The sequence below is a fragment of the Fusarium verticillioides genome, chromosome 1 (assembly GCF_000149555.1).
Source record: "Fusarium verticillioides 7600 chromosome 1, whole genome shotgun sequence".
Lineage (NCBI taxonomy): Eukaryota > Fungi > Ascomycota > Sordariomycetes > Hypocreales > Nectriaceae > Fusarium > Fusarium verticillioides.
In genome coordinates this window covers 4,108,126-4,133,405 of record NC_031675.1, presented here as the reverse complement: position 1 = coordinate 4,133,405, position 25,280 = coordinate 4,108,126, and the positions used below count along the sequence as shown (strand labels likewise).

Below are 25,280 nucleotides of genomic sequence, written 5' to 3'. Positions count from 1 at the left end.
ATCACATACGTTTGGCGACCATGAGAAGTTTATCTCAGGACACTCGTTTGCATTCAGGCAGGCACAGCAGACTTCGTTACATGACAGAGGAACTGCTGGCATTTGTTGATTGAGTTGACGACGGACTGACATATACAGAACCAGCCCTCGTTGGGCTTGCGGTGCGGTTATGTGATTGTGTGATTTCATTTTTCGTTTTTCATTCCTTTATAATGATTCGTCGTTTCGTTCACATCTTCTTTGGCGTTGATTGGCAATTCTCGTTCGATCCTTGAGTATTAGGAGATTGTTCAATAACTGCTTTTCGAATTCCATATCGCCAAAGCTTTGTTCAGGGTCCATGATCCAACGGCCGATTTCACGACAACGGGGAGTAGGGAGGGAAGACAAGATAACATTCGACGGCATGGATTTTTTCTTTTACAGGCTGAGATTATAGACAGAAAGACCCAAGGACTTCGCATCTAACACTGTAACTAATACGCAGTCAAAAAGGGGGCACATTCGGGAGAATTATCCGAAATCATGTATGACAAAGACTTGATTTACTCATTTGCTTATTCGTGCGGGCAAATGAGTTATTTTTTAAGGGGTTGTTTGGCTCAATGCTCGAAAATGAGATTATGTGATAGATTAAATTCGAGCTCAGGGTTTGCTTATACGTTATCTGAAAGTGAAATAAAGTGAAGTTACCTAGAGATTCATGCCATAATACTTGGAGAATAACTTTTATTGGTGGTTCAGGCAGATCCGGATTCATGCCATATTGAGAAAGTATCCAAAGCGCCTTCCCACTCTTGCAACAACTTGTACCTTCCTCCCTACCTTATGCGTGCCCAGATGCTTCATACGCTCGAGCAGTAGCTGACTTCCTTGGCTCGTGGCCAGAGAAAACGCCTCTGAGTGAGCCAAGACTTCCGAACATTCATCCCATCGACCTTGTCACCTCTCAACAGAAGCACTCCATCATCGTATCATGCCCCCGCGAGCACGGAAGAGAAGAGCATCTGCTACGGGTGAGTGGAGATACAGTCACGAGTTCGCCTACAGAAGCTAAAAGTACATGAGAGAGCAACGGTACCGAAGATGCACCTCCCAGGAAGACAACCAGGGCTCCCAGAAAACCAGGTGCGAGGGGAACAAACCAACGCAGGGGCAAGAATTTTATGCGCGCAACGAACGCTTCTTCCAACAAGAGGCGAAAGGTTTTCTCTGGTGAAGCCAAGAGCCGGATCAAGAAACACTGTTCCGACTTTGTGAAGTTCATCGATAAGGAGACTCATACACTGGTGTATGTCCCTTCTGGCACTTCGTTCGATTTAATTTTCTAATACCAACAGTCCTCGAATTGGCATCGAAATATTGAAGAAAGATATCTCTCCTGATCTTGCAGGCGTTCTTCCCTGGACGAGTTCTTCCTCGGCTCTGCAGAGACAGAGCATCCAACCTTACCCAAAGATGATTCTCAAAGCACTCGACAATTTACAGAGTGATGTTAGGAACTACGAAGGTCTAGTCAAACAAGACAACAAGATCCGAGCACCGAACTGGATGCGCTGGCAACAAGATATCAATGACCTGGAGGATGTGAGCAAGCACAGTCTTGCGATAGCTTCGAAGATGATCCATCATTTCATTATGCCTGATTCACACGAACTTCCTCCCAAACCATCTGAGGGCGCCGGCGGGGTTGAACATGTAGCATGGGACCTGATTGAGGAGGCTCTACCAAAGATGCCTGATGATATATGGGGAAAGATTGCGCAGGGTCATCTGAAGGCGTTTACTGGGGTGTTGAAAGTGCTATCAACTGAAAACTGAAGGATGATTTAACGGCATTAATAATCAATTGTGATGGCTTGGAAGAGATCATATGAAATAACTTAGTTGTCTCTAGGAGTGCAGCGCAAGACATAAACCAATTGAGTAGCTACAGATACACAGTTTTACGAAGACATCTAGGTATTCCATGTCTTTCATCAAGCCTGCCACCGATGGGAACAGTGCCAACCCGGAGGACTTATCCCTGTCACATGGAATGAAACCAAAGGCATGGGACACGTGACCGTGCACAGACCACGTTGAGGGCTAGCTCATCGCTTAACCCACAGGCCACAATTTTCCCACGGAAAGTTAGATTTCGGTGGTTCCTTCTCTTTCCTGAAAATCTTCGACCTCCTACTAACCACCAGGACCTCGACCAAGCCGGTATGTGAAAACCCCCTCCTCGAGAATTTCTTTCTTCTTCTCTTCCAAGGCCTTTGTTTTCCCTTCATTCTTGTTCTCTCGCTAACCTCTGTCGTCTCTGCGATAAACAGCCAAGATGGGTGCCCTCAAGTATGTCGAAGAGCTTCAGAAGAAGAAGCAGTCGGATGTCGTTGCCTTCCTCCTCCGAGTTCGCTGCTGGGAAGTACGTTAAACCACCAAGATATGCACAAGCACAAACATCAATTCCCCATGTGGACGGCGGATTCAACCTGTTCTCGCTCTCTTGTTCTCTCGAATTGTCCGAAGCGGTCGAAATTTTCGTGCGAGTTTTGGATACTTCGCACTGGGATAAAAATTCCCAACAACGGAATCAACACAGAAACTGTGTACGCTTGGACACTGCCGAGAGAGAACTTGAGACGGAGCAGGCTGTTTATTAACCGCCGTCTGTGCTATACACTCGTTGAACATTTGCTGAGAGTGCATCAATATAGCTCCGTCAATTGAACGTCATCCACCGCGCCTCTCGCCCCTCCCGTCTGGACAAGGCTCGCCGTCTCGGATACAAGGCCAAGCAGGGCTATGTTATCTACCGTGTCCGTGTCCGCCGTGGTGGCCGCAAGCGCCCTGCTCCTAAGGGTGCCACCTATGGTAGGTTTTTACTCTCTCGAGAACAGGGGGACGTCAGTATCTAACACCGACCCAACAGGCAAGCCCACCAACCAGGGTATCAACCAGCTGAAGTACCAGCGATCTCTCAAGGCTACCGCTGAGGAGCGTGTCGGCCGCCGATGCGCTAACCTCCGAGTCCTCAACTCCTACTGGATCAACCAGGACTCTACCTACAAGTACTACGAGGTCATCCTCGTCGACCCTCAGCACAAGGCCATCCGCATCGACCCCCGCATCAACTGGATCGTTAACCCCGTCCACAAGCACCGCGAGTCTCGTGGTCTCACCGCCACCGGCAAGAAGTCCCGTGGTCTCAACAAGGGCCACCGCTACAACAAGACCCAGGCTGGCCGCAGAAAGACCTGGAAGCGCCACAACACCCTGTCCCTGTGGCGATACCGATAAACAGCTCGCCCCCTGCTTCGGGAGGAGCTGGCTTTGTTATTCGCAACGCGGCTGTTCGGTTGTACATGCGATTTGGGAGGGTCTGGTTTTGGCACTGCATGCTTGGACTCTGGGGAGTCGGGAACCTTATTTGGTAGCACAAAAAATGGAATCAAAAGCAATTCCAATTTCATGATCAAGATTAAGAATATGGTTTCCCGAATTTTTGCCTACCGATTGGTGATTTGGTGCTGTGCCGTGATTCAAGGCCAATACGCTACGCTTATGAAACGCAACGCCTGAAGTGTTTGATAACAGCACTGACATTTTCAGGGTTGTTTTGCTACCAAAAAACTAAACATTTGACTGCTCTGGATGTGTTGAAAATCCTCTTCGCTCAAGGAGTTTCTGAACGCTTAGCAAAACTTTTCGTTCTCAAGCCTAGGTACCTAGGTAGTGCTGCTGTATTGCTAATGAATTTGAACCCAGGCCAGTAAATTTGCAGCCTTTTAAGTGGGTTCTTCTCACCATTGATGTGGCGTTGATATTGTGGCGTTTTCAGCCAATCCAATTAAGCGCGTCATGTATGTAACCGCGTCTATCCCATTCACTTAACGCGTGAAGTGCAACCTCAACTCTCTTGATAGAAAGCAAACTGAACCAGAGCAAAACAGAGAACAAAAGTGCTTGTAAGGGTAAAGACTTGTTATTACCATAGAGTTTGACTTTAAATCCAGAAGAAAGAGATATACACTTTTGCTGTCAACACCAAGCCAACTCCTTCATTCACTTATTCACACTCACTTACACCCTCACTTTTCACTCTCGTCTCGCTCACTCACAAACATTCATGTCTATTCAGCCGTCCTCATGACAGACCTCCTCCAAATCCTACCCTCCTTCCCCCTTCGCCCTTTTGCCGCTCTGATACCAACGATTGAGCAACAGGCTCTCACAACAACAGATCTTCTCACCCTTCATCCCGCAGACATAGCAAAGCAGACACGCCTCCCTATCCTCGATCTCAAGCGTCTTATAGCTGCTATACAAGCGTCTCTCTCTGACGATCTCAGTCCACAGCAGCCGCTACTTCAACCGGCTGAAGACCCCACCGTCATCAGTACTCTTGACGAGGGTCTGGATGCTGCATTAGGAGGGGGCGTGCCTGTTGGTGTGATAACGGAAATCACTGGTGAGAGCGGTGCTGGAAAGACACAAGCTCTTCTATCATTATGTCTTGCTGTCCAACTTCCTCCGCCTCATGGTCTGGGCCGTGAAGCTCTCTACATCTCAACTGAGGCAGCTCTCGCCACAAGCCGTCTTGCCCAGATGCTCAACTCAAACCCCATTCTACAACAATACGATGATCCTGAAACCCGCCCTTCACTTGATGCTATTCGCAGCGCAGTCACACCTGATCTAGAGACACAAGATCACATCCTCGACTTTCAAGTCCCCGTACTTCTGTCCCGTCACAACATAGGCCTCATCATTCTCGACTCAGTGGCCGCCAACTATCGTGCTGAATTCGAACGTCAGGGCTCTCACGGCTCTAATATGGCCGCTCGAAGTGCTGAACTCGTTCGTCTCGGTGCCCTTCTTCGCGATCTAGCTCGACGGCATAATCTCGCTGTTGTTGTAGCCAACCAGGTCGCTGATCGATTCGCATCCAGCTCTACACCACGACATGCACCTCCTAGAAGCAGTGGCGTCGCTTATGAGAGTCCCCTCGCTTCAAGGAGTATGCCTCCCCCTTCATCTACAAACCTTCCTGGCACTCCCTCGTCATCATTACCCTTTGCCTTACAAGATCCCGATGGTCCTCCGCCTCCACCCGCCCTAATGCTTGATCATCAACAACGTTGGTTCACAGGCTGGGGCGATGATCCCCACGCTTCTTATTCACTCAAGACCCCAAGCTTGGGCCTCGTGTGGTCAACGCAGATTGCTTGTCGTATTGCACTCTTCAAGCGGCCTGTCTATGGCCGTATAAGACAAGCTGCGCCAGTTACAGCAGAGGACGACTCTGACTTGGCAGCACCTACACTCAGAGGATGGCGAAGGTGGATGAAAGTTGTATTTGCGCCCCACGCGCCTCCAACGGGTCAAGGCTTAGACGGGGCGGTCGAGTTCGAAGTTACTATGGGAGGATTAAGATCAATCAAGATTCAAAATGCCAAGAAGCAATAACGAGCATGGAAGTAAGAGCGTATATAAAGTTGTGTATCGGCCACTGGCAAAAGTTGTATTATCAAAGTCACGACAGGCTAAGACTCACTGTAGATATGGGTATAGATAGAAACTTGAAGCAACCAAAATAATACCTCTAGACTACCTAAGCGCCTCATAAATGACTATGCTAGCTATATGTAAGGTATACAAGTTCCAAAACTCCATTCTATGCATATCCATCAAGTAACCCTAATTATCTGGGGTGGGGAAACTCGTCATCCATCTGGAGTCGCACTCCGACGTTCATACTGATGAGCTCCTGTACAAGCAGCTTCGCTGCATACGGCATCGTCATCTTCGTAACCTCCCTTGTACTCTTGCATGTGTGACAGTAACCCTTGTATCCGAACAGACCACACTGCTGGCAGATATCAATCTCAGTACCATCCGAGCTGATCATGAGTCGCTCCAGCAGAAGCTGGGAAGCACCATAGGCGATCAAGCAATCACGTTCCATTTCTCCCAGACGCAGACCACCATCTCGCGAACGACCTTCTGTAGGTTGACGAGTAAGGATGGCTCGGGGACCTCGGGATCGAGAGTGCATCTTGTCTTGCACCATGTGCTTGAGTCGCTGGTAGTAGATAGGTCCGTTAAAGACGTACGCCTCCAGTGGCTCTCCAGTAATACCCGATGTGAAGTAGTCCTTGCCCTCCCACGAGAAGCCATGGTCTACAAGCACCTGACTCATCTCTTCCAACGGATGAGAACGGAAAGCATCTCCAAAGCCATAGTCAGGACGGCCGTGGACGATAGAGGCCTTGCCCGTTAGACATTCAAGGAGCTTACCGACTGTCATTCGAGAAGGGAAACCGTGGGGGTTCATGATAATGTCGGGGCTCAATCCACTATCAGAGAAAGGCAGGTCCTCTTGCTCAACAATAATGCCAACGACACCCTTCTGACCGTGACGAGACGAGAACTTGTCACCCAACTCGGGGCGTCGAGTTTGTCTCGTCTGAACCTTGATTACTGTGGTATCCTTCTCTGTCTGAGAGATCATGACCTTGTCGATATATGCGGGATCTGCGATTCGGTATGAAACCGATGAGTCGCGGAACTCGGCAGGTCCACGGTCCAGCCCAATGCCAGTGCTTGTCTGGTCAAGTGGCGTCTCCTTCTTGACCATAGCCTCGCCGCTGTTTACCTTGTAACCAACAATTGCAAGACCATCGTCATCCAATGCCTCGTGCTTAGCGATCCGGCGCTTAATCTTGCCATCGCCCTCATTCTCGGGGTCTCCGATACGTTCTCTGCGTCCGTTGGGGTACTTCTGCAGTTCCGTCGTGTACTTTCTGAAAACCTGGCAACGACCAAATCCTCTGTCGATTGATGCTTTGTTCAGAACCAGAGCATCTTCAATATCGTATCCTGAGTATGACATAACAACCACGGTGGCGTTTTGTCCTGCAGGAAGTTTGTCGTAACCGATAAGCTGAATGGTCTTTGAAATAACCATGGGCCGTTGGGGGTATACGAGTGTGTACAGAAGAGTATCAATGCGGTTGAACTGGTTGTATGCAATTGCACCAATGGCTTGTTTACCCATAGCACATTGGTAAGTGTTACGAGGGGATTGGTTGTGGTGGGGGAAGGGAATCAATCCTGCGACAGCCCCCAGGACTGTAAAGGGTTCGATTTCCAAGTGAGTGGTACTCTGTGTCACTTGGTCCTCATAAATGGTGATGAGGGCATCGTTCTCCTCGTTGACATCGAGATACTCCACGATTCCGCGGTTCAGAAAGTCGTCGAATGTCGCTTTGCCCATCTGAAGCAATCGCAAGTGCTCAGGCTTGAGCTTCTGCTTACCATTCTTAACGATGATATAAGGTCGACAAATACGGCCCTCATCAGTGGCAATATGGACGGCGTTGAAGTGTGTGTTGATATTGATGCCAACAAAAGGGGAGATCCAACCTCTCCTTCGCATAGTTCTAAACTTTTGCGCAAATCGTTTCGGGTATCGAGTTAATGCGAACGGAGTACCGTTGATATGAATAATGTAGCTTCCTTCACGGTGCATCTCAGCACCCGAGAAATTGCGGATAGGTTCAACACCAGCATCTAGTGTAAAGATCCACCGTTTGACAGGCTCTTCATCAACGTTGGTAGTAATATGGGTCATCAAAGCCAAGTTCTTCACCAGACCACAGGCTTCACCTTCAGGCGTATCTGACGTACATAGCATACCCCACTGTGATGGTTGAAGTGCACGAGGGCCAGACACCTTTCGGGTCTTTTCGAACTGACTGCTTATTCGGGTCATCATACCAAGAGCGGCGATGTAACTCAGCCGACTGAGAACGTGGGTGACTCCTGCTCGGTTCATATTAAAGCGTTTGACAGTCCAATTTCCAGTCTGAATGGCTCGGTTGATTCCATATCCAATGTTGTTGGCGTGGTTGCTAATCATATGAACCGCATCGAGAGGAACCGCCCTGTTGTTTTTCTTTAGGAATTTGTCGATCGACATCTTGACTCCAGATGTAAACTGCTTGAATAAATCTTCAAATAGAAGTGAGAGAAGTTGACCAGCCAGCTCAAGTCGTTTGTTTCCCACGAAATCTCTGTCGTCAACCAACTTGGGGTTGTGGGCGGCAATGAGGACCCTTCGGGTCATCTGAGCCACATAGATGGCCTTGGGGTAGAAATCCAGTCCCTCAATGGGCACGTGGGCAATGACCAGGTTGGCCAAGGCATCGAGGCCTTCTTCGACGTGGTTACGGCGCACCTGAGGACCGAATGTGCCTCTGCGGGAACCCATCTTTACCTTTGCTCCGATATACTCCAGCGCCTGGTGCTGAGTGAAAACGCCAGCCTTTGTGGCCTCGTCAAAGTTTACCAGGAATTCATCTTGGTATCTTCCATCTGATCCAGCAACAAGCTGCATGATTTCCATATCTGACAATCCTCCCAGAGCCTTCAGGATGATTACGATCGGAATACCTTCCACCAGGACGTTGTGTGTGAGCAGAATTCTGTCCTTCTTCAGAGTAACGTAGGTCTTCGACTTTCGTTCGTGTGTAGAACTGGTGACCGATGCTGAAATAATGTTGTTCTTCTCGTCGGCCTCGACAATGATGCGGTTCTTGCTCAGTTGCTCCTGAATCAAAATGACCTTCTCGGTACCACCAATGATGAAGTAACCGCCAGGGTCAAGTGGACATTCGTTCATCTCCTCCATCTGCGTATTATTGGCTCCGGCGAGACGACACTTAGAGCTCTTGAGCATGACTGGCATGCGTCCAAGAGGCACATTCTTTCGCACAATTCGCTGCTTGTCTCTGATGTATTGTATGTCGACAAAGATTGGCGCGGCGTATGTCATATCTCGAAGGCGGCACTCCATGGGAGTCACTTCGCTATGTGACTTGTTGTCTGTCCAATCTTGACGTCGAGGACTGTCTACTCGGATATCTGTGAACCTGGAAAGTAATGTTAGCATGGCTAATTTAATTGATATCCCAGTACATACTCTAGCCAAAAGTTGCTGTCTACTTCGCTTCGAATGGTTCGATTGGCGCGTACGATATCTTTAATCTCTTGCTCCACAAAGAAGTTGTAGGAGTCAATGTGCCTAGTTCGAGTTAGAATCTTCGAGGTACAATCGCAAGCTCTGCGCGCTTTATCCGGATACATACTGCTTGACGAGACCTATAAATGAGTTAGCAAGACGGCTCACCGGGCTGATCGGCATCCTTACCCTTGACTTTCAAGAAGGCTGGCAGGAGCTGGAACTTGTCCTCCTTTGTGGAAATAGGATCTGTAAGCTTCTTGCCATTGTAGAATGGCTCCAGGAGAGCCTCAAAGCCATCGTCGACCGTAGGCATCTTGAATGTCACCTAAGAGCGCACATCTAAAAAGGATGGTTTTTGGGTGCGTGTTTGCGGCGACTACTTTTTTTCTGCACCAGCTTGCGATAGCTTCGCAAAAAGTTCTTGCCCCGCGGTCATAGGTGGAGCCGGCTTGATCGGGTGCGCCACGGTGGGGGACGAGAGTTTGGTGATGTGTGTCACGTGATATATTCCAATGTTTGTACAAACGCGTACGTTGAAACGTTTTGTAGACTCCTTTTTAAAACAGGCATTTTATAGAAAGCACCGGCTTCCATTTTGTATATCATTCTACTCTGAGCTGTATAGTATTCTTCAGAAATGAGCAATATTACCTAATGTATTCACTACGAATCCGACGTCTACGGCTCTTGATCTGGCCTACCCTATGCTTCTGATGGTCGATTTTGTTTTCTAAAGGCATTAGAGTAATGCTTTCTGAATTTGTGACATGGTCGCATTTATTACACCTAGCACAGTGTCAAACTATTTAGCAGTAGTAACCTCCATCGGAGATGCATGGTAGCTTTCAGTAATGATGGCGTCTAGCATATAGGCTCGCAGAGGCTCGTCAAGTGTAAGACTGGCATCACATTATCACCAATGGAAGGCCCAAATACAGTTTCGATTCCAGGGTACTATCCGGCTGAAATATAGAATAGCCACACAAAGTGTTGGATGCTTAAACGCAACAGTAGTTCTGTCAAAGAGACCGATGAAAGATGTTATTTTGGGCGTCAACGCCATTTCTACAATTAATCGCTACCCAAGGTAATAACCACATGATGTGTATATTAAAGAACAATCGATCCTCATCGTTATGGCGGTTGCCATTTTCCAACCCTCAGCATGGATACTTTGCTCAACGCAGGTTGCTCACAGACATGGCCTCGGGATCAACTGTACAACATCACACCCCCGCATGAGCATGTACACATAGGCAGGTAACCCTCTGCAAGTTGTCTATCTGTTCATGCCTAGCATCGATGTGTGTCACTGGGGTTTTGACGGGTATGTTCTGAAGTGAGGAGACCACTCAGTAGCCCATGAAAGCTAGCTCACCTGGCCTTGTGCTGTGATCGTAGCGGGATGAAGCAAAGACATGATTCTTGGCGTTGGCAATTAGCCCCCTAGTGTGAGTTGATCGGACCCTGACTTCTAGTCGCGACGGAGTAGGGTGGGACGGCAACCTGACTAGCTTGAAGGACCACTTGTAGCGGCAGGCTGTAAAAGTCGGTGAAGGGATTGAGTCTTTTTGAGAGTGAGGGGCAACCAGCCAGAGGGACATGCAGAAGAAGCATGTGGTGGATCTCGACGTGCTTCGTCAAGCTGTAGTGAAGAATGTGTACTCCGTACGTACTGTCATACTCAAGCCCATCGATGATGCCTTAAAGAGTAAATGCTTCATGTTACTTGGACTGGTGAAGATGGTTCACGCCAGAACATTTACTGTCATAGCTCCCCAGCACGACTCGAGCCAGTGACCTTACCGTTTTGGGGCTATGAGATGGTCGATACGGCGAACGAAGTTATTCGCAGTTGTGTGGGAACGGTGCCTGATAAAGACGTCCCAAGGCGTTGCAGCTTTAACAGTCGCAACCATAGCTAAGTTATAACCCCATCGGCAGTGGCTCAACTAGTGGTTCCCCATGTGCAACAGCGCTGCTCAGGGTGGATTTCGTACCGACCAGGCCGAGGGCCTTTGTGACCCCCATGGCCTCTTTGTATTTATTTCAGAACTGTTGACGCTGATTGGCCTCGATGGCATCATCCCAAGACGCTACTGCGTGAGGTCAAAGGGAAGCATGACGCAAGTCGCACCACGGACTAAGGCCATGACTGTCTATCGATCGGTTCCTGATCAGGCTCCATCAATCAGTAACGATAGCAAATCCATCATTTGTATCCCATGGTCAGCTACCGCGATTTCCGTGTCATTGGCCTCTTGTTAGCAATGCTAGTCAGAGGTGCGAATCAGCTTAAAACCAACGAAGCGCCAGGTGGAGGATGTATTGGAAGCGGTGAACGAAATTAGGCTATGGATCGTCATGTGTCAACTGTCTGTGGCGGATGGCTGACGGCTATAGATGCTGTCGAAATTGAGTGGCAATATGAGGCCCGACTTAATATTGACAGCTTGTGCTGCAACGGACTTGTCAGATTGATATAAGTAGAGCTCCCATGTCAGGGCGTTCCTGGTCGATGCATCAAGGGCAATCTGGGGACATGTTAGTTTGGCTTTTGCAGTTCAGGATGGGACGGGTTTTGGGTGACGTGCAGGAAGGATAGAAACACCAACCAATCGGTGGATCATATTGGAGTGACGGGGATGTGCGCTTGGTCCAGGTCCTGCGTGCCTCTTTGAGACCGGGGGCTTCGAGATATCAATCATTGTCCATTCACGAGAAGAGGTTATGGTGGGTTGACACGATTGAGACAAGTTTCTTTCAACCGGCATTTAGAGACCCTGTGTACCTAGTCTCTTACCTTTTCCACGTTACAGGTTCCTGAATGTCTCTGGGAGTGACTCTCAACTTGACTCTTCCGACTCTGGGAGAAATTGAAAAGGAATTCCAGGTCTTGCTACGAACCAGCCGAATCCTAATCCTGGTAGATGCAGATGTTGAAGCTTGCTGTCGTAGGAGGGGAAAATGAGTGCATGACCCAATAGCAGCCTTAACTCGACACGCATCTCTCCTCCTCACCCTGCAGATTCATGCTTGTCTCACAATTCGTAGTGTGAACCTGTTGAGTAGCGCAGAACATGGACGAATTCTCGTCTAGTGCAACATATACACAGGTCAGGAGGGATAAATACTCCGATAAATGCTCGCAGGCTGAGAAACACTGACACCGGCCACAGTGGAGGTTTTTTATCATTGTAATAAGCCAAGGTGCCGCTGCCAGGGACCTTGACAAGCCATGATGCACAATCCTTGCAACCCTCCATGCTCATGTCAACCTGCGCTCCAATGCACGATTAGATCCGAGGCCGTTATGGCCAAGGCCCGATACAATGTGTATAATCGGCCCAATCTCCTCTACAAACATGAGTCAACTATAAATGCGTTTTGTGTATAAATATCTGGTGTCTCAGCAGACGTGATTGTCTCAACATATGATGCATCCCTCAGCACATATTCAAGCATTGTATTATACAACACCCTGCTCAAGCCATAGCCCACCTCTAAAGGCGTGTGGACGAGAAGAGCCCGAGGCTTATTCGACCATCCGCAGCAACGACTATTACTCTACTGGATCCAGACAAGCCTGAATTACTGAGCTTTTATATGCAAATTTATAAGCACAAATGGACCCTTCACACTCACTTGCTTCTGGAATAAAGCCGACACACCAATTGGACTCGGCCGTCACTAGTTGATGTGTCTAGCCGTTGGAAGAAGTGGACATTATCCATCCGCTATCCCTCCCTCCCTTCCCGTCCCCTGGAGATTTTGCTTTTCTGTTCTGATGGTGCCTGGCTTGGGTCCCACTGATGGTCTCGTTAGTGGTTTCTTGGGCTCTGATGGACCAGATGCAGTTCTTGAAAAAAGTTTCATGTGAGGGAGGTGTCTTGCGTGCGTGCGTGTGTGTGTGTATGTCATGTAAGTTACCCGCTTGGTCTAACAAACTTGAGTACGACGCTGGCTCTTGATTCCCTGGATAGAGGTAAGCCGAGGTGTATATGTAGATCTGGACCAGAACAGTCAGCCTCACTCTTGAGTAAGACAACCCCTGATTGAACATGATTTCTTGTCTCGTTCCGCGACTATATCATCGAATGTTTGTATGTTGGCTTGTATGTAATCAAAAGAATACAGTTTATAAACGCAATATTCGGTGTTGAATATGAGAAACTTTTCCGCCCCCCCCCTCCCCTGGCGCCGCCCCCCCCGGCCCCGGGCCCCCCGGTCCCAAACAATGGAAACCTTGTATATATCCCTGCTGCTCTTTGCTTCATCCTTGCCTTTATGTCTGTGAGGCCCTGTCTGGTGTCCACGTACACGCGCCGACCTCTAAGCCGAGCGTAAAACACCCGCGTTAGGCCAATCTTTTAGGTCCCCATTGTCAACTAGATACTCCGTACTTGACCTATTTTTCTTCTCTGATCACTCACTCTCACGCCAACCTCGACTATTTGCCTACCTACTGATCGCAACTTGCTTCCTCTCCTCCAAACCAGCTTGTCGCTCCTGGCTTCCAGGGCGCGCTGTGAGAGAGAAAAGCCTGTAACTAGATCAGCGATTGTATCACCACCAAAGACACTTGCCAAGTGTCTATTGTACGATTGATTGTTGACTCCCGTGCATTGATTGCCATTTCAGATCCAGGTTGGTTCACTTTTTTTTGTCTAGAGTCTGTCTCTATCTCTGGTTCGTCAAAGCAGGCAACCAACCTACCTCCCAGAAGGAAGGAACTTGTACCTCCCGTCTCTCCACCCCTGTCACTCATTCGCTCTCCTACCCTCTCTCAAGGACATCCATCAGCTTCAAGGCGTGTTGTCTGTAATACCACAATCGTTATTATATTATCTTGTTACTCTGTTCCGTTCCATTCTGTCCTGTGGGTTCTATCGCCCCGTCTTCAGCCAAAGGTACCGAGCATAGCGCGGCGGGCATGAAATACGCAACCCGACATCCCGCACCGCACCACGAATCACCCACCGCCGCCGGCGACATAGTGCAATATCCCCATCCATATTTCACTTTGGTAGAAAGATATCCATTCACATCGCGGCACGGCACGCCAACTTGGTATAGATCATGCGCCCATGCTACCTTTAATTCCGACAAGACGGCCAGGCGAACAACTACTCCCCGCTTGTTCTTGCGATGGTTATTTGCTTTCAGAATATAGAAGACAGACGGAACTGTGACAGACAGAGTATGAAGATTATATCCCTTGGTGTGCCCTTCCTCTCTTTCCTGGCCTTGGTCATTCCTACAAATGTTGTCATCCCACGCTTCATACCACTTCTTAGTTGCACCATTCCGAATTCAACACTTCAACTCCGAGCTCTGTCTCTGCCTCCTTGTTCACGACATCGTTGTGGCCCGTGTGGCTTGAAGCTCTATCATCGCAGCAAGTCCTCCTCGTCTAGCCTCTCCATATCCTGAGCTCCTATGGGTCCTGATGGGTTCTGTATATTGTGCAGTTCGCCTTCAATCCCGGCTGCCTATGCTCACACTGCCTCAAGCACGCAGGCCGGCTACTCCAAGTCAAGTCTGAGGTGCACCAAACTCAGCTCCCACCAACACCCCTGTGTTGTTGCTTCAGGAAGCCAGCCCCAAAAGACACCCCCCATTCTCAGGGCCTTACCCACACTGACCACGTCCACCCCGCCTCTCAACAACGTTCCATCCACTACCTACCTAGCCTACTTACCTACCTCGTCTCTTTTTGCCCTTCCTCTGCATCATCCTACACCTTATCGTCTATACAAACGCGGTAACTGATGCTCATCTGTTTCTTTCATGTTTTTAGTATTATAGGCTGAGACCGCTGGCCAATTCGGCGTGTACTATCTTTATCCTGTATCTATTAGTCCATCATGGATGAACTACGCTTTCGCTCCCAGCAGTCCCCGCGGGGCAACGACCAGTCCATGCATTCGTTTGTCTCACCTACTCGAAATGCCTCCAGAATGCCTGCCCCCCAGGTCAACCCTCATGCCGGCGCCCACGACCATCGATCTGGCCTACCTCGTCGCTTTACCACCGATTCTGGTCGAGTCCCGACACTTTCCTCTCTGGGTGCTCAACGGGTGCCCGAAACTTCCCAGGACTATAATGTGAGTAATCAACATATGACGAATCTGTCGCTTGCTTGGAAACCCCAGCAGGGCTTCGGGTGGCTTCGTTTAGTGATAGATTACGAAAGTTGCCAATCTCTCTAATAACAGCAAGTACTGACATGTGTGATGGTAGGCAATGCACAAGGTGCAATTGGTACGTTCTGATGCTCGTATTCTCTGCCCAGATTTGCCTTCGTATTTGCCGATTTGTTCAAGTCGGACCTAAGCGCTCGAATCCGAAATGATGCGACACCAACCAACCCAAGATACGGCCGTTAACTAATGATAGACTCAGATCGAGAAGAAGAAGATGGAGTATGAACGAATCCGTGAGCAAAGGCGGAGGTTTGAGCTCGAGATGCAAAAGCTGGATCAACAACAAAGACGAGAGGCTTTGGAACTTGCTCAGATGGAGGAGGAAGTTGGTAGAATGGGTGGCCACCAGTCCGAGCCCACCACACCCCCCGAATACCGAGATAACTCTGGATTCCCTACGTTTTTATCGCGGCCGAGCCGATACTCTATGTCTAGCTTGACCTCCCCCCCAGGTCTATTCAACCGCCCTGTTAGATCCGGCTCGCAACTTGCTTCTCCTCAATCCGGTATCAGACAGGCACGCTTTGGATTTGAGGATACTACGACCCAAATGCCTTCGCGTTCTGTGCCAACTACTCGAAGAAATAGTGATGATGAAAAGGAGGAGGCTGTTCGACAAGATCCCAGCAGTCATCGCTCTGGTAATGCGTAAGTGACAGCTCCTATTGCATGTCCATGCCTTTCTATTCCTGAGCGCGCACCTCTTCAAGTGGGGGTTGCCATTAGAGCTCTTGCAGGTCCAGCTTTGGGCTTTGCTGTAAATTGACACATAAGCAAGCTGGCTATATTTCCTTACTAGGTTTCCTGCGTTGGAACCTTTTAAGAGGGGTGCTATTGGTGGGTGCATCTTAACTCTGAGCCAAAGTATGAGAGCTCTGCTTTGTATGAGGACTTTCTCTAGTGAGAAGGCGAAAACCTCGCAAAAGTCAAACAGTGATTCACTCTCGGAACAGAAAGCTTCAGGAGGACTATATAATCCTCTCTGTCAATCTCTGCTTTGACTCCCATTATTTCAACCTCCTCAAACAACACAATACAAGAATCCTCATCCAACTCAGCAAACGCTAGCATCGACTTTGCTGTTAAGGATAATCTTAAAAAGCTAACTATGAACTTCGACGATAGAATCAATCGATACTCGATGCCTGTGACGCGTTCACGTACGGGGATGTATGACGTTGGTCTTGATCAAACAAACACTACTCGTTTTCTTTTTGGCGACGAAGAGACGAATGCAGGAGGCCATAGTGCTCCTGATGCAAACTTCCCAACTCTTGTTCGTCACGACGATCAGATTGTAAGTATTTTCACGTTCTTTCATCTCAGCAACTTTTCATCTCGCCATTTCACCCCTATCAGTTGGAGCCAACTCCGCGGAGACTCTATTCAGGAAGTTATTGCTTTGCTCCAGCTTCTCGACTTACAACTGGGCTCCACATTTCTCTGAGTGGTGCATATTCACCTCGAGCTCTCCATGAACCACGCGCCCATTGTCTTTCAGCATTTGCTCTTCTACATAGAACCCTCCTCCACTCTCCTGCATAAGGCCCAGTCGGTTTCCTTTCCTACTATTTTTCCTTTGGCGCAATAAGATCTTGAGCTCTTGGCCCTCTATCTATCTATTCAAGCGCCCCACCACAGAACCTATATTGTTGTACTATTGTTGCGTCGAATTCTGACCCACAACTTTACTCTCAGCTCTCAGCGTCCTCGGCCGCCTTAGATCTTGCCCTATCCCCGTCTCCTAATCCCGAGTCGACATCTTCTTCAAGAGGTTGGAGCCGTGTTGTTAACCGTCATCGCCCTCAGCAGAGTCTCTCTTCAATCAACGGAAGCTCCAACATCGTAAGCGATCTTGTTGGCCTAGCATCTCGGCCTACTTCCCTCCGCCATTCTATGGATCTCAAGTATATCTCGGAAAACGCAGTTGAGACTGGTGCCATCATGTCTCCTAGTGCGACTCCCAACATGGCGACTCCCCCGAAGCTGCAGAGCTCGTTCTCTTCGAGCGAGGTTCCCACGGTCAAGAGCCCTGGGACTTCGTCTTCAAAGACAAACAATCATGCACAGCAGCATTTCCACAACCACAATGCCAGCCTTGGCCGCATCCCAGCTGGTGCGGTCCATCGTGGCCACAGTCGGGAGCTCTCTTCAGAGAACCCTGCTGTTAGCCGTGAGCAGCACAACTATCCTTCGATCCAGTCTGCCCTGCAGGCCAGTGCCGCTCCCTTTGGGCCCAGTACTACAGCTGCAGTGCAACCCTCTGCTATGGTGAACCCTTCCGCCGGGGCCGCAGCCGTGAACAACAACTACAACAATATGTTCTATTCCGCCAACGGGTACGGCGCTCCTCAAGGCACCCCTCAAGGCGGCATTCCCCAGGTGATGCCTCAGGGACCCCCCCATCAGCCAGGAGGATACAATGTCAATATGCTCGCGAACAGTATGCAGCAGATGAACATGAATGGGGCCAACGGCAGCAACATGTATCAGCCTCAGAACTACAACGGCTATAACGCGGGTCCGTACAACCAGGGTAATCAGCCTCGAGACAGCCAGGCACGCGTCATTCAGCATCGCCGACAGCTTGACAATGAAGGTGAGTCTGCCTCCAGAGTAGTTCCGTATCAGCACACACTGACTTGCTTTGTAGCCATGTCTCGCTACCAGAACACGCCCCTTGATTCCTTCGTGGGCAACATCTATGAGCTTTGCAAGGACCAACATGGCTGCCGTTACCTCCAGAAGAAGCTTGAGGAGCGCAACGCCGATCAGGTTCACATGATTTGGGTCGAAACTAACCAGCACGTCATTGAGCTCATGACGGACCCGTTTGGTAATTATTTGTGCCAAAAGCTCCTTGAGTTCTGCAATGACGATGAGAGGACTACTTTGATTCAAAATGCTTCCCAGGATATGGTCCGCATCGCGCTCAACCAGCACGGCACACGCGCACTCCAGAAGATGATCGAGTATGTGAGCACCCCTCAGCAGGTCCACATCATCATCGAGGCTCTTCGCTACCGGGTTGTGGAACTTATCCAGGACCTCAACGGCAACCATGTCATTCAGAAGTGTCTCAACAAACTTACCCCCCCTGATGCGCAGTTCATTTTTGACGCTGTTGGCGGCAGCTGTGTCGAAGTGGGCACTCACCGACACGGCTGCTGTGTTCTTCAACGCTGTATCGACCATGCCTCTGGCGACCAGAAGCTGTGGCTTATCCAGCGAATCACCGAGCATGCACGAATTCTTGTCCAGGACCCCTTCGGCAATTACGTCGTTCAGTACATCATTGACTTGAACGAACCTCTGTTCACCGAGCCTATCGTTCTTACCTTCAAGGATTGTATCACTCAGCTGTCCCGCCATAAGTTCAGCTCCAACGTCATCGAGAAGTGCCTGCGCTGCGCCCAGCCACCTTCCAAGGATCTGATCGTGGAGGAGCTACTACGCAACCAGGAGATGGAGCGCCTCCTCCGGGACTCATTCGCCAACTATGTCATTCAGACTGCTCTTGAGTATGCTACTCCTCATCAGAAGCATCGCCTTGTAGAGGCCATCCGCCCCATTCTTCCCCAGATTCGAACAACTCCTTACGGCCGTCGTATTCAAGCTAAGATCTCGGCCTTCGACAACCGTGGAAGCGCTGCCTCTAGCGGGCAAGTGACACCAGCCGATAACACCCAGGGTCAAATTCCTATGCGCGCTACTCACGCTCGAGGTATTTCTGGAGGTGGTCCTATTCTCCAGGGCAATGGTATGCCGCACGGTGGGCCTATGCCACCTATGCGCCAGAACATGCCCATCTACTCCCCTAACCCCGCCATGAACGGACAAGTTCCTACTTCTGGTGGACCTGTTCAGCAGCCTCAATACGGACAGATGACTCCTGGCAATTTCGCTCCCAATTCTGCTGTCAACGGTGCAGCTAATGGCAGCGCCGGTAACAGTAACTTTGGTGGCCAAGCCAGTGGCAACAGCGTCCCTACGAGCCCTGCCAATGGCAACGGAAATGTCAGCACGGGTCAGGGCGAACAGCCCCAGTGGCTTTAGACTTGTGTCTTGACATTTTTATGGACCTGGTTGTAAAATGACGTTCATTATGGCTCTCAGTGGTACCGCAAGGTCGGCACCGCCATGATTCACGATTTTCCTTTGATCTGTTTCACCACGTCTCAGAAGCATAGCCAAAAGGGCGCAGGCCCATCGCGATCGATTGACACGACGGCCTTCAGGGCCTTGCCGTGTGTACATTATCAAAAGGGCGCTATAGGACTACAGCCGCTTATCCTGGGGCCACTGCTTTTCGTGTGCTTTGCTTGGGGAGAATGGCTGCGCACAGGAGGGTATGGGTATCACGATTAAGGCGTGTACATGTATTTGGATCGGCGAGATCACAATCATCAGACATCGGTATAGATGACTCAATTCTTTTCGGACCTATTTGTTTTCTTTTCCCTTCACATTTGCTTGCGAATTCGACTCGGGAACGATTCATGTTTGGGTTGTATGACTTTAGGGAAACGATGATTTATTGCTTTCTACTGGAGAATAAGAGGTCCTTGTGGAGGAGCCAGTCTGCTGGCCTGGGAGAGGAGGTACCCCTACCTGTATTTAGACTAGGTCTTTGAATCAGGGTTGCTTTAACTTGCATGGCTTCCAATACGTGAATGTCTTGGCCGTGCCTGTGATTGCCCTGTCAGTAGTGTCAGTCAGGTTTGCACAGGTTATGCTCTCCTTTTCCACGATACAAAACCAAGTCGCTAGATCCGTACAAGATACGACTGAACTTACACGGCTCTGTGCAATGTGACGATATTTGGCTGTTGCATGATCTTAGTCAAAGGGTCCATCGCTTGTTCTATCTCCAATGCTAGAATACGTGCTTCTAAGGCTGGCCAACCTTTCGGTGCTCAGTTTCCCTGGGGCAGTTAAAGCTACGTTATCCGATAGCCGATGACTTGGTACTTGTGAGAACATCTTGTAGCGATTAACGTTGGACAAAGCGCATATGTATATGACTTTGTTATAAAATATCAAAAACTGTAAAATCACTACTTTCAATGCTTACACCTAGGTGTCTTGATATAAAACATGAGCCTCCCTTTAACTCCATGCAAGATCCATGACCACGCTATGCAATGAAATATGTACTACATGATATGATATGATCATTAATAGTCACTCAGCCTCAGTTTCTTTCCAATGTCACGGCGGCGAGCCTGAGCAGCTGCAGCCCTGTCTGAAGCGCGCGTATCAGTCGACTCAAACTGTTCGTTGCGGGCCTTGAGTGCTTGCAACAGCATCCCAGCATCGAAGAATCCATCTAGTTATCAAGTTAGTCTATTATGTTGAGGGGAATTGAGGGTAAGAGAGGAGAAACTTACACCCGCCCATTTCGTCATCTTCGCTAAAGGTGCTACTCTCGTTGGTGGGGGATGTTGTGCCAGTCGCAGATCGCAGGCTCTCGACAGCGGTGATGGGACGACCTCTGGACTTGATGCGGCTCACGAGCTTGGGTCTTTCGATTTCCACCTCGCGAGCGCGGCTCACTTTTCCAGTTGACATCTTGCGGTTATCTATACGTAGGATGCGACGAACCTCAAGAAGATAACTCTCGAGGGTGTCAACAAAGCGTTTTGTCTGACGGTGTTTGCTTGCAACACAAATAGCGAGCCCTTCGTCCTTGATGATATACCCAATACCGAAACCATCCCCTGATGTGGGACCGAAGCCGAATTGGCGTAGACAAGGGTTACCACAGTTGGAAGTTGAAAGGATTGTGTTATTAAGCTTATCCCACCCAGAATCAGCAAACAGGAGGGGAAGTGGGTTCTGGTCGCGCGATCTCGAGTTGACGCTGTAGCCACGATCTCGTGTAGGCCTCACTTCGACGCCGTCAACAGAGGGCAGTGAGTCGTTACCTGGGCTTCCAACGGGCGATCCTGCTTGGTCGGAGTATCCATCTCCCGGGCTCGAGTAGCCATTGCTGTTGAAACCACTATCAAGGTCATCATCCAGACTCCTCTGCCATACAGAGAACAAAGCGTAGAGATGTCGGTCACAGCCTTCGGCCTTCAGACACTGTCGGGTATTTGCGGTGTGCTTCTGGCACGCCTTCCTGAGTGCCTCAATCTTTGCGTCGACAGGATTATCAGCCCAGAAGGCTTGGACGAAATCAACGACCTCTGACGATACGGTTCTGATCGCCTCGGTTCGGCCGTGTAGGAACGTCTTGGTCATGGCTGGCTCATATGTACACTCAACACGACCATAAAGCCCATAGTATGCCGCTTGGAAAGCCATCTGAACAAAGGCATCTGGAGAGAAGCCCATGGAAGTGATGAAGTTCTTTCCATAGTGGCCGAAGTCCAAAGTCTGGAACTCATTTTGCTCAATGAGATCTGCCAATCGAGTCTCTGCAAAGCGAACTGCGACGCTGAGCTCAGGGATCATATCCCACTCCAGCTTTCGAGGAGTGACGCTAACATCTCCAAAACTCTCGGGATCACGCTTGGAGGGATCGGGACTAGAAGATGCCCAGAGAGAAGGAGCCAGGCCATTGATTGTGCGGGCGAATCGAAGAATGGTGTCGGTGTAAACATCGCTAGCGAATCGCAGAACTGTGTGGCCATCGACACCGGTATGCTCAAAGTTGATACCAGCACTTCCGTTCTTGCAAACAATGATTTGAAGCTTGTCGTACCATCGGTTGGTACATGTGCCGATTTGAACACCTTTCTCGATCTCGCTGGTACCACAAAGCATGTTCTGGCAAAGGGCTGCAGCGTCTGCAGGCTCTGTGTAGTCGAGGCAAAGAACGAAGAGGGCCGTGTCTACAATTCCGAGTGAATCCGCATTGTTGGAACCAGGCTCGCTGGTCAGGACATCTCGAAGGCCTGACCATACCTTGCGATTCTCGGTGCTCAGGACTCCCACAGCGCCTTTGGCAGCGTCTTGGATGGGAACTTGGGTTGCATCATCAACAATGGTCTGCAGGTTGATGGAGATATCCTTCTCGCTCATAATGACATCTGAGTTATCATCCAAGACATCGAACCAGTAGAATTGGCCGTGACACATGACGACGATGTGCTTCGACTCAGGATCTTGCTCGATTTGGCATCCTTCCTCAGTGGGAACTCGCGCAGTGCCGAACAGTCTCGAGAACTGGTACATGCAAAGTGGAGTTCCCTTGACCTTGTCTGGAGCAAGCTCCTCCTTTCGCACCGCACGAACGAATTCAAGGGATGAGACGACCAAAGAAGCAGCACGAGTGACTTGATCATTGCGAGCGGGAGTTGGGTCATCTTCAAGCAAGAAGAAAGGGTTCAAGTTGAGAACAACGGGGTTATCAAAGTTGAGATAAGAATCATACCCTAAGAAAGTTAGTGCTTTACTATAAATCAGAGGTATGTTCTGACATACAGAATTGTTCGATGTAACTCGTCTTGCCCTGAGCATATGCCTTTAATTTCTCCTGCAGCTCGGGCCCATCGCTCTTTAGGAATTCGTTGACGGCATGCTGTGTCTCTGCATGTTCTCGGGCTGTCTGGAGTGGCTTGAGAGCTTCAAGATACCGCTTGCAGGTGGCCTCGAGTTCAGGGATAGGCAGCTTGGGTAGTTTGTCCTGCCCAGAGAAAGTGATGCCACCATCTTTCCGTGACTCGTTGTAGTTGGCCATTGGAACACGAGTATAGTCGCCGCTAAGTCTTGGGGGAGAATTGCGCCGTGGTTGAGCAAGCTCTGGAATATCGGGAAGAGTTCGCGGAACGGTAGAACCAGCAGGCTTTGGAGCAGAAGTTGGGTCAGAGAGCCTGTCTCCAAGGGGCTGAGGAGGAGTGAAAGTGCGGACTTGAGTCATGGTGTTAGTCGGGGGTGATGGAAACGAAGTTTAGGCGTAGAGAGGTGACACGCTTGTGCTAACGTTGAGTCCGCGGAGAGCGGTTCGGTAGAAGTAATGACAGCCCTCTTGAAGGAAATATTTTGGCATTACACGAAGTGCTTTCTTGAATGGGAGAAGATGAGTGATGAATACAATAGCCAAGACCAGCCCAAGTTGAGAGGGAATATGGCTCTGATATAAGCAGAGTACTGTGACCAAGCTGACTTAGACAAGAGTCAAGTGGACGCTATATGCACCCCATGCACACCCTCTAGACTTCACCCTCAGCGTAAAGAATACTGGGGTAGCCGAACGTGAGGGAGAGCATCTTGGGGAGTGAAAACAGCCGAGGGCTATGATAGGACAAAGAGGGCCCAGGACGGGATTTGGCAGTAATGAAACGCCTCCGCAAGTCCGATGACAACAGGTGCTCAGTGCCGAAACGTGGGATCAGGGGACATCGAGGTAAACGGGTCTGGCATAGAACTTACACAGAACAGGAGAGAATATTCAGTACGGAAAAGCGAGAAATCCCCGAGAGACAAGAGCCGGTAACGATGAAATCGGTGCCGGATTTGGAGCCCGTATCGTGATGGTTATAAGGGGATAAGACCGGGATGAAGACAATGAGGCTACCCAGTAACGAATCTTGTAAGGTCAACCGGGTGGCGTGCAGAAGCGAAGGAGGTGCAGTGCCTGGCTACGTAGTGCCTAGACTAGAGCCTAGGAACGGTTCGCCGCGAGGCGTCGCCGGTTCAGAGTGTGAGTTTACCGTTACGGACGTTTCCCGAACAATAAAAGTGATAAAGGTTGGTGGTTCGGACGACGGGATGTTCAGAATATGGTTGCCAGACACAACCGTGACGACAAAGTCGAGCTGATAGATCGAAGCCTAGACCGGAAAGGATCCACTATCAAAGGGCAGTTGGAGTTAAATGGACTGCTTCTGACTGGTTGGATTATGCTATATCTTGAACGCTTCCACAAACGCCGTAACGAGGAGTGGCCGACCAGCAATCAAAGAGGCAAAAAAGCCTTGATGATAACCCCAAACCCCAAATTCCAGTAAGCGGCTATGATGAGGGGAAACCGCTCAGTTGGGGTCCTTTCACGTGGCAAAAAGAAAAGAAAAAGCAATTGTACTGTGTGATTGCTTGCTTGTCTGTCTTTCTTTCTGCATGCACGCGGTGATGTGAGGTCTCAAAGGGACAGTCAAGCGCTTTTGTCTAATGATCTGGTGTCCTTTATCGAATTTGGAGGTATGTGGTGCACCATGGTTAGAGGTGTCATGGGTGAGCTAAAGTGGACAGCTCGTAGAGAGCAGCAAATCGCAGCATCATGTGCCGCACTTGTCGTCTGGGCTGACGATGGTTGGCGAGGCTCATTCTTTCATCATTTCTTTGCTTCTCAAATAGTTGAGAAGAAATTGTGTTGTCTACCGGACAAGGACATTGCTGCGTCTTCTAGAAGTTGCCTGCCTGTGATACTCGAACTGTTGCCCTCCAGATATTTCTGCTTTTTCTTGGGGGCCCATCCATGGGTAAGAAAGACAATTACCTAAAGGAGCTTGTGATGCTTTTTGGTGTGCGGCAAGAAGAGAGCACATGCCGCAGGCAAACGACAGACTGGAAACCTACGATTGCCTGTGTAAGCTAATAAGTGTGTAATTTTCCGGGGTCCCTTGGCATTCCCGAGGGCCAACGGAGCCCGGCTGTCGATGGTTTTGGTAGTTCTGGATCTGTAACGGGTATAACGACGGAGAGATATTGGCACTCGATAGCCAGGGCCTATTTTCGGTTCGGTCCAAAGGACGGCAGTGGGAGAGCTTATTTCGTCATAGCTACCTACCTACCTATGCTCCAACACCTTGGCTCCCTGGCTCCCGCAGTGGAGAGCAACACATCAAATGCGGGATCGCCGCAGCCGCGGCCGCATCCAGACGCCAGGCTTTTGAGGTTCCAGTGCGAGTGGGTAGAATAGGAACACCTGAGTTGACTTGAGCGGCATGTAGGGACGTTCTGTTGTATTGAAAGGGCTTGTAGATGTTTATTAACTGAGGCGAGTTTTTGAGGAGGACAATTGGTTGGAGGGGAAAAGATGGGGGATCTCGTGGGGTAACCCTGCCTGTCTTGCCGTAAACCGTACTTTCCTTCTCCGTAGTTACCTGGTCAGA

General features: G+C 49.6%; 7 protein-coding genes across 17 annotated transcripts; 5 read left to right on the top strand and 2 right to left on the bottom strand.

Moving 5' to 3' along the window:
• Positions 1-807: 807 nt before the first annotated feature.
• Positions 808-1,953, top strand: FVEG_00711 (hypothetical protein). Its single transcript, XM_018887296.1, has 3 exons — positions 808-1,016; positions 1,069-1,291; positions 1,341-1,953. The coding sequence occupies exons 1-3, from the start codon at positions 977-979 to the stop codon at positions 1,819-1,821; spliced, it is 744 nt and encodes a 247-aa protein (XP_018743040.1). The 5' UTR covers positions 808-976; the 3' UTR covers positions 1,822-1,953.
• A 133-nt stretch (positions 1,954-2,086) lies between these two features.
• FVEG_00712 (60S ribosomal protein L15) lies at positions 2,087-3,532 on the top strand. 2 transcript variants are annotated; one of them, XM_018887298.1, is made up of 4 exons: positions 2,087-2,208; positions 2,319-2,410; positions 2,703-2,859; positions 2,918-3,532. In XM_018887298.1, exons 2-4 carry the CDS (start codon positions 2,324-2,326, stop codon positions 3,283-3,285), a joined length of 612 nt encoding a protein of 203 aa, XP_018743042.1. In that variant the 5' UTR covers positions 2,087-2,208; positions 2,319-2,323; the 3' UTR covers positions 3,286-3,532. The 2 variants fall into 2 exon arrangements, with proteins under 2 accessions (XP_018743042.1, XP_018743041.1); XM_018887297.1 differs by having other exon boundaries at positions 2,087-2,410.
• A 416-nt stretch (positions 3,533-3,948) lies between these two features.
• On the top strand, positions 3,949-5,608 carry FVEG_00713 (DNA repair protein RAD57). The gene has a single exon (XM_018887299.1). The coding sequence runs from the start codon at positions 4,135-4,137 to the stop codon at positions 5,452-5,454; it is 1,320 nt and encodes a 439-aa protein (XP_018743043.1). The 5' UTR covers positions 3,949-4,134; the 3' UTR covers positions 5,455-5,608.
• Positions 4,381-9,414, bottom strand: FVEG_00714 (DNA-directed RNA polymerase III subunit RPC2). Its single transcript, XM_018887300.1, has 4 exons — positions 9,200-9,414; positions 9,138-9,150; positions 8,972-9,073; positions 4,381-8,921 (listed from the first exon to the last, which is right to left on the bottom strand). The coding sequence occupies exons 1-4, from the start codon at positions 9,324-9,326 to the stop codon at positions 5,690-5,692; spliced, it is 3,474 nt and encodes a 1,157-aa protein (XP_018743044.1). The 5' UTR covers positions 9,327-9,414; the 3' UTR covers positions 4,381-5,689.
• Positions 9,415-10,978: 1,564 nt separating this feature from the next.
• FVEG_00715 (hypothetical protein) lies at positions 10,979-12,017 on the top strand (the record flags this gene model as incomplete). The annotated part of the gene is made up of 1 exon (XM_018887301.1): positions 10,979-12,017. One exon carries the CDS (start codon positions 10,979-10,981, stop codon positions 11,279-11,281), a length of 303 nt encoding a protein of 100 aa, XP_018743045.1. The 3' UTR covers positions 11,282-12,017.
• Positions 12,018-13,415: 1,398 nt separating this feature from the next.
• Positions 13,416-20,055, top strand: FVEG_00716 (hypothetical protein). Of its 8 annotated transcripts, none has more exons than XM_018887309.1 (7): positions 13,416-13,660; positions 14,814-15,120; positions 15,257-15,277; positions 15,419-15,867; positions 16,345-16,516; positions 17,032-17,818; positions 17,873-20,055. In XM_018887309.1, exons 2-7 carry the CDS (start codon positions 14,881-14,883, stop codon positions 19,273-19,275), a joined length of 3,072 nt encoding a protein of 1,023 aa, XP_018743053.1. In that variant the 5' UTR covers positions 13,416-13,660; positions 14,814-14,880; the 3' UTR covers positions 19,276-20,055. The 8 variants fall into 8 exon arrangements, with proteins under 8 accessions (XP_018743053.1, XP_018743048.1, XP_018743051.1 ...); XM_018887304.1 differs by having other exon boundaries at positions 16,918-17,818; XM_018887307.1 differs by having other exon boundaries at positions 13,428-13,660; positions 17,029-17,818; positions 17,873-19,905.
• Positions 20,056-20,172: 117 nt separating this feature from the next.
• FVEG_00717 (carnitine O-acetyltransferase) lies at positions 20,173-24,113 on the bottom strand. 3 transcript variants are annotated; one of them, XM_018887312.1, is made up of 4 exons: positions 23,625-24,020; positions 22,651-23,076; positions 20,610-22,601; positions 20,209-20,548 (listed from the first exon to the last, which is right to left on the bottom strand). In XM_018887312.1, exons 2-4 carry the CDS (start codon positions 22,904-22,906, stop codon positions 20,397-20,399), a joined length of 2,400 nt encoding a protein of 799 aa, XP_018743056.1. In that variant the 5' UTR covers positions 22,907-23,076; positions 23,625-24,020; the 3' UTR covers positions 20,209-20,396. The 3 variants fall into 3 exon arrangements, with proteins under 3 accessions (XP_018743054.1, XP_018743055.1, XP_018743056.1); XM_018887310.1 differs by having other exon boundaries at positions 20,173-20,548; positions 22,651-23,794; XM_018887311.1 differs by having other exon boundaries at positions 20,190-22,601; positions 22,651-24,113.
• Positions 24,114-25,280: the final 1,167 nt, after the last annotated feature.

Excerpts from the sequence above, each read along its gene's own strand:
- FVEG_00713 (XM_018887299.1), top strand. The coding sequence starts at position 4,135 with ATGACAGACCTCCTCCAAATCCTACCCTCCTTCCCCCTTCGCCCTTTT.
- FVEG_00714 (XM_018887300.1), bottom strand. The coding sequence starts at position 9,326 with ATGCCTACGGTCGACGATGGCTTTGAGGCTCTCCTGGAGCCATTCTAC. Across the intron at positions 8,922-8,971 it reads GACAGCAACTTTTGGCTAGA|GTTCACAGATATCCGAGTAG; the intron begins GTATGTACTGGG and ends ATTACTTTCCAG.
- FVEG_00711 (XM_018887296.1), top strand. The coding sequence starts at position 977 with ATGCCCCCGCGAGCACGGAAGAGAAGAGCATCTGCTACGG. Across the intron at positions 1,017-1,068 it reads GAGAAGAGCATCTGCTACGG|AGAGCAACGGTACCGAAGAT; the intron begins GTGAGTGGAGAT and ends AAAGTACATGAG. Across the intron at positions 1,292-1,340 it reads AAGGAGACTCATACACTGGT|TCCTCGAATTGGCATCGAAA; the intron begins GTATGTCCCTTC and ends TAATACCAACAG.
- FVEG_00712 (XM_018887298.1), top strand. The coding sequence starts at position 2,324 with ATGGGTGCCCTCAAGTATGTCGAAGAGCTTCAGAAGAAGAAGCAGTCG. Across the intron at positions 2,411-2,702 it reads TCCGAGTTCGCTGCTGGGAA|CTCCGTCAATTGAACGTCAT; the intron begins GTACGTTAAACC and ends GCATCAATATAG. Across the intron at positions 2,860-2,917 it reads TCCTAAGGGTGCCACCTATG|GCAAGCCCACCAACCAGGGT; the intron begins GTAGGTTTTTAC and ends CCGACCCAACAG.
- FVEG_00717 (XM_018887310.1), bottom strand. The coding sequence starts at position 23,086 with ATGACTCAAGTCCGCACTTTCACTCCTCCTCAGCCCCTTGGAGACAGG. Across the intron at positions 22,602-22,650 it reads GAGTTACATCGAACAATTCT|GGTATGATTCTTATCTCAAC; the intron begins GTATGTCAGAAC and ends TAACTTTCTTAG. Across the intron at positions 20,549-20,609 it reads AGATGACGAAATGGGCGGGT|ATGGATTCTTCGATGCTGGG; the intron begins GTAAGTTTCTCC and ends CTTGATAACTAG.
- FVEG_00716 (XM_018887302.1), top strand. The coding sequence starts at position 14,881 with ATGGATGAACTACGCTTTCGCTCCCAGCAGTCCCCGCGGGGCAACGAC. Across the intron at positions 15,868-16,344 it reads AGTCATCGCTCTGGTAATGC|AATCAATCGATACTCGATGC; the intron begins GTAAGTGACAGC and ends CTTCGACGATAG. Across the intron at positions 17,819-17,872 it reads CCGACAGCTTGACAATGAAG|CCATGTCTCGCTACCAGAAC; the intron begins GTGAGTCTGCCT and ends CTTGCTTTGTAG.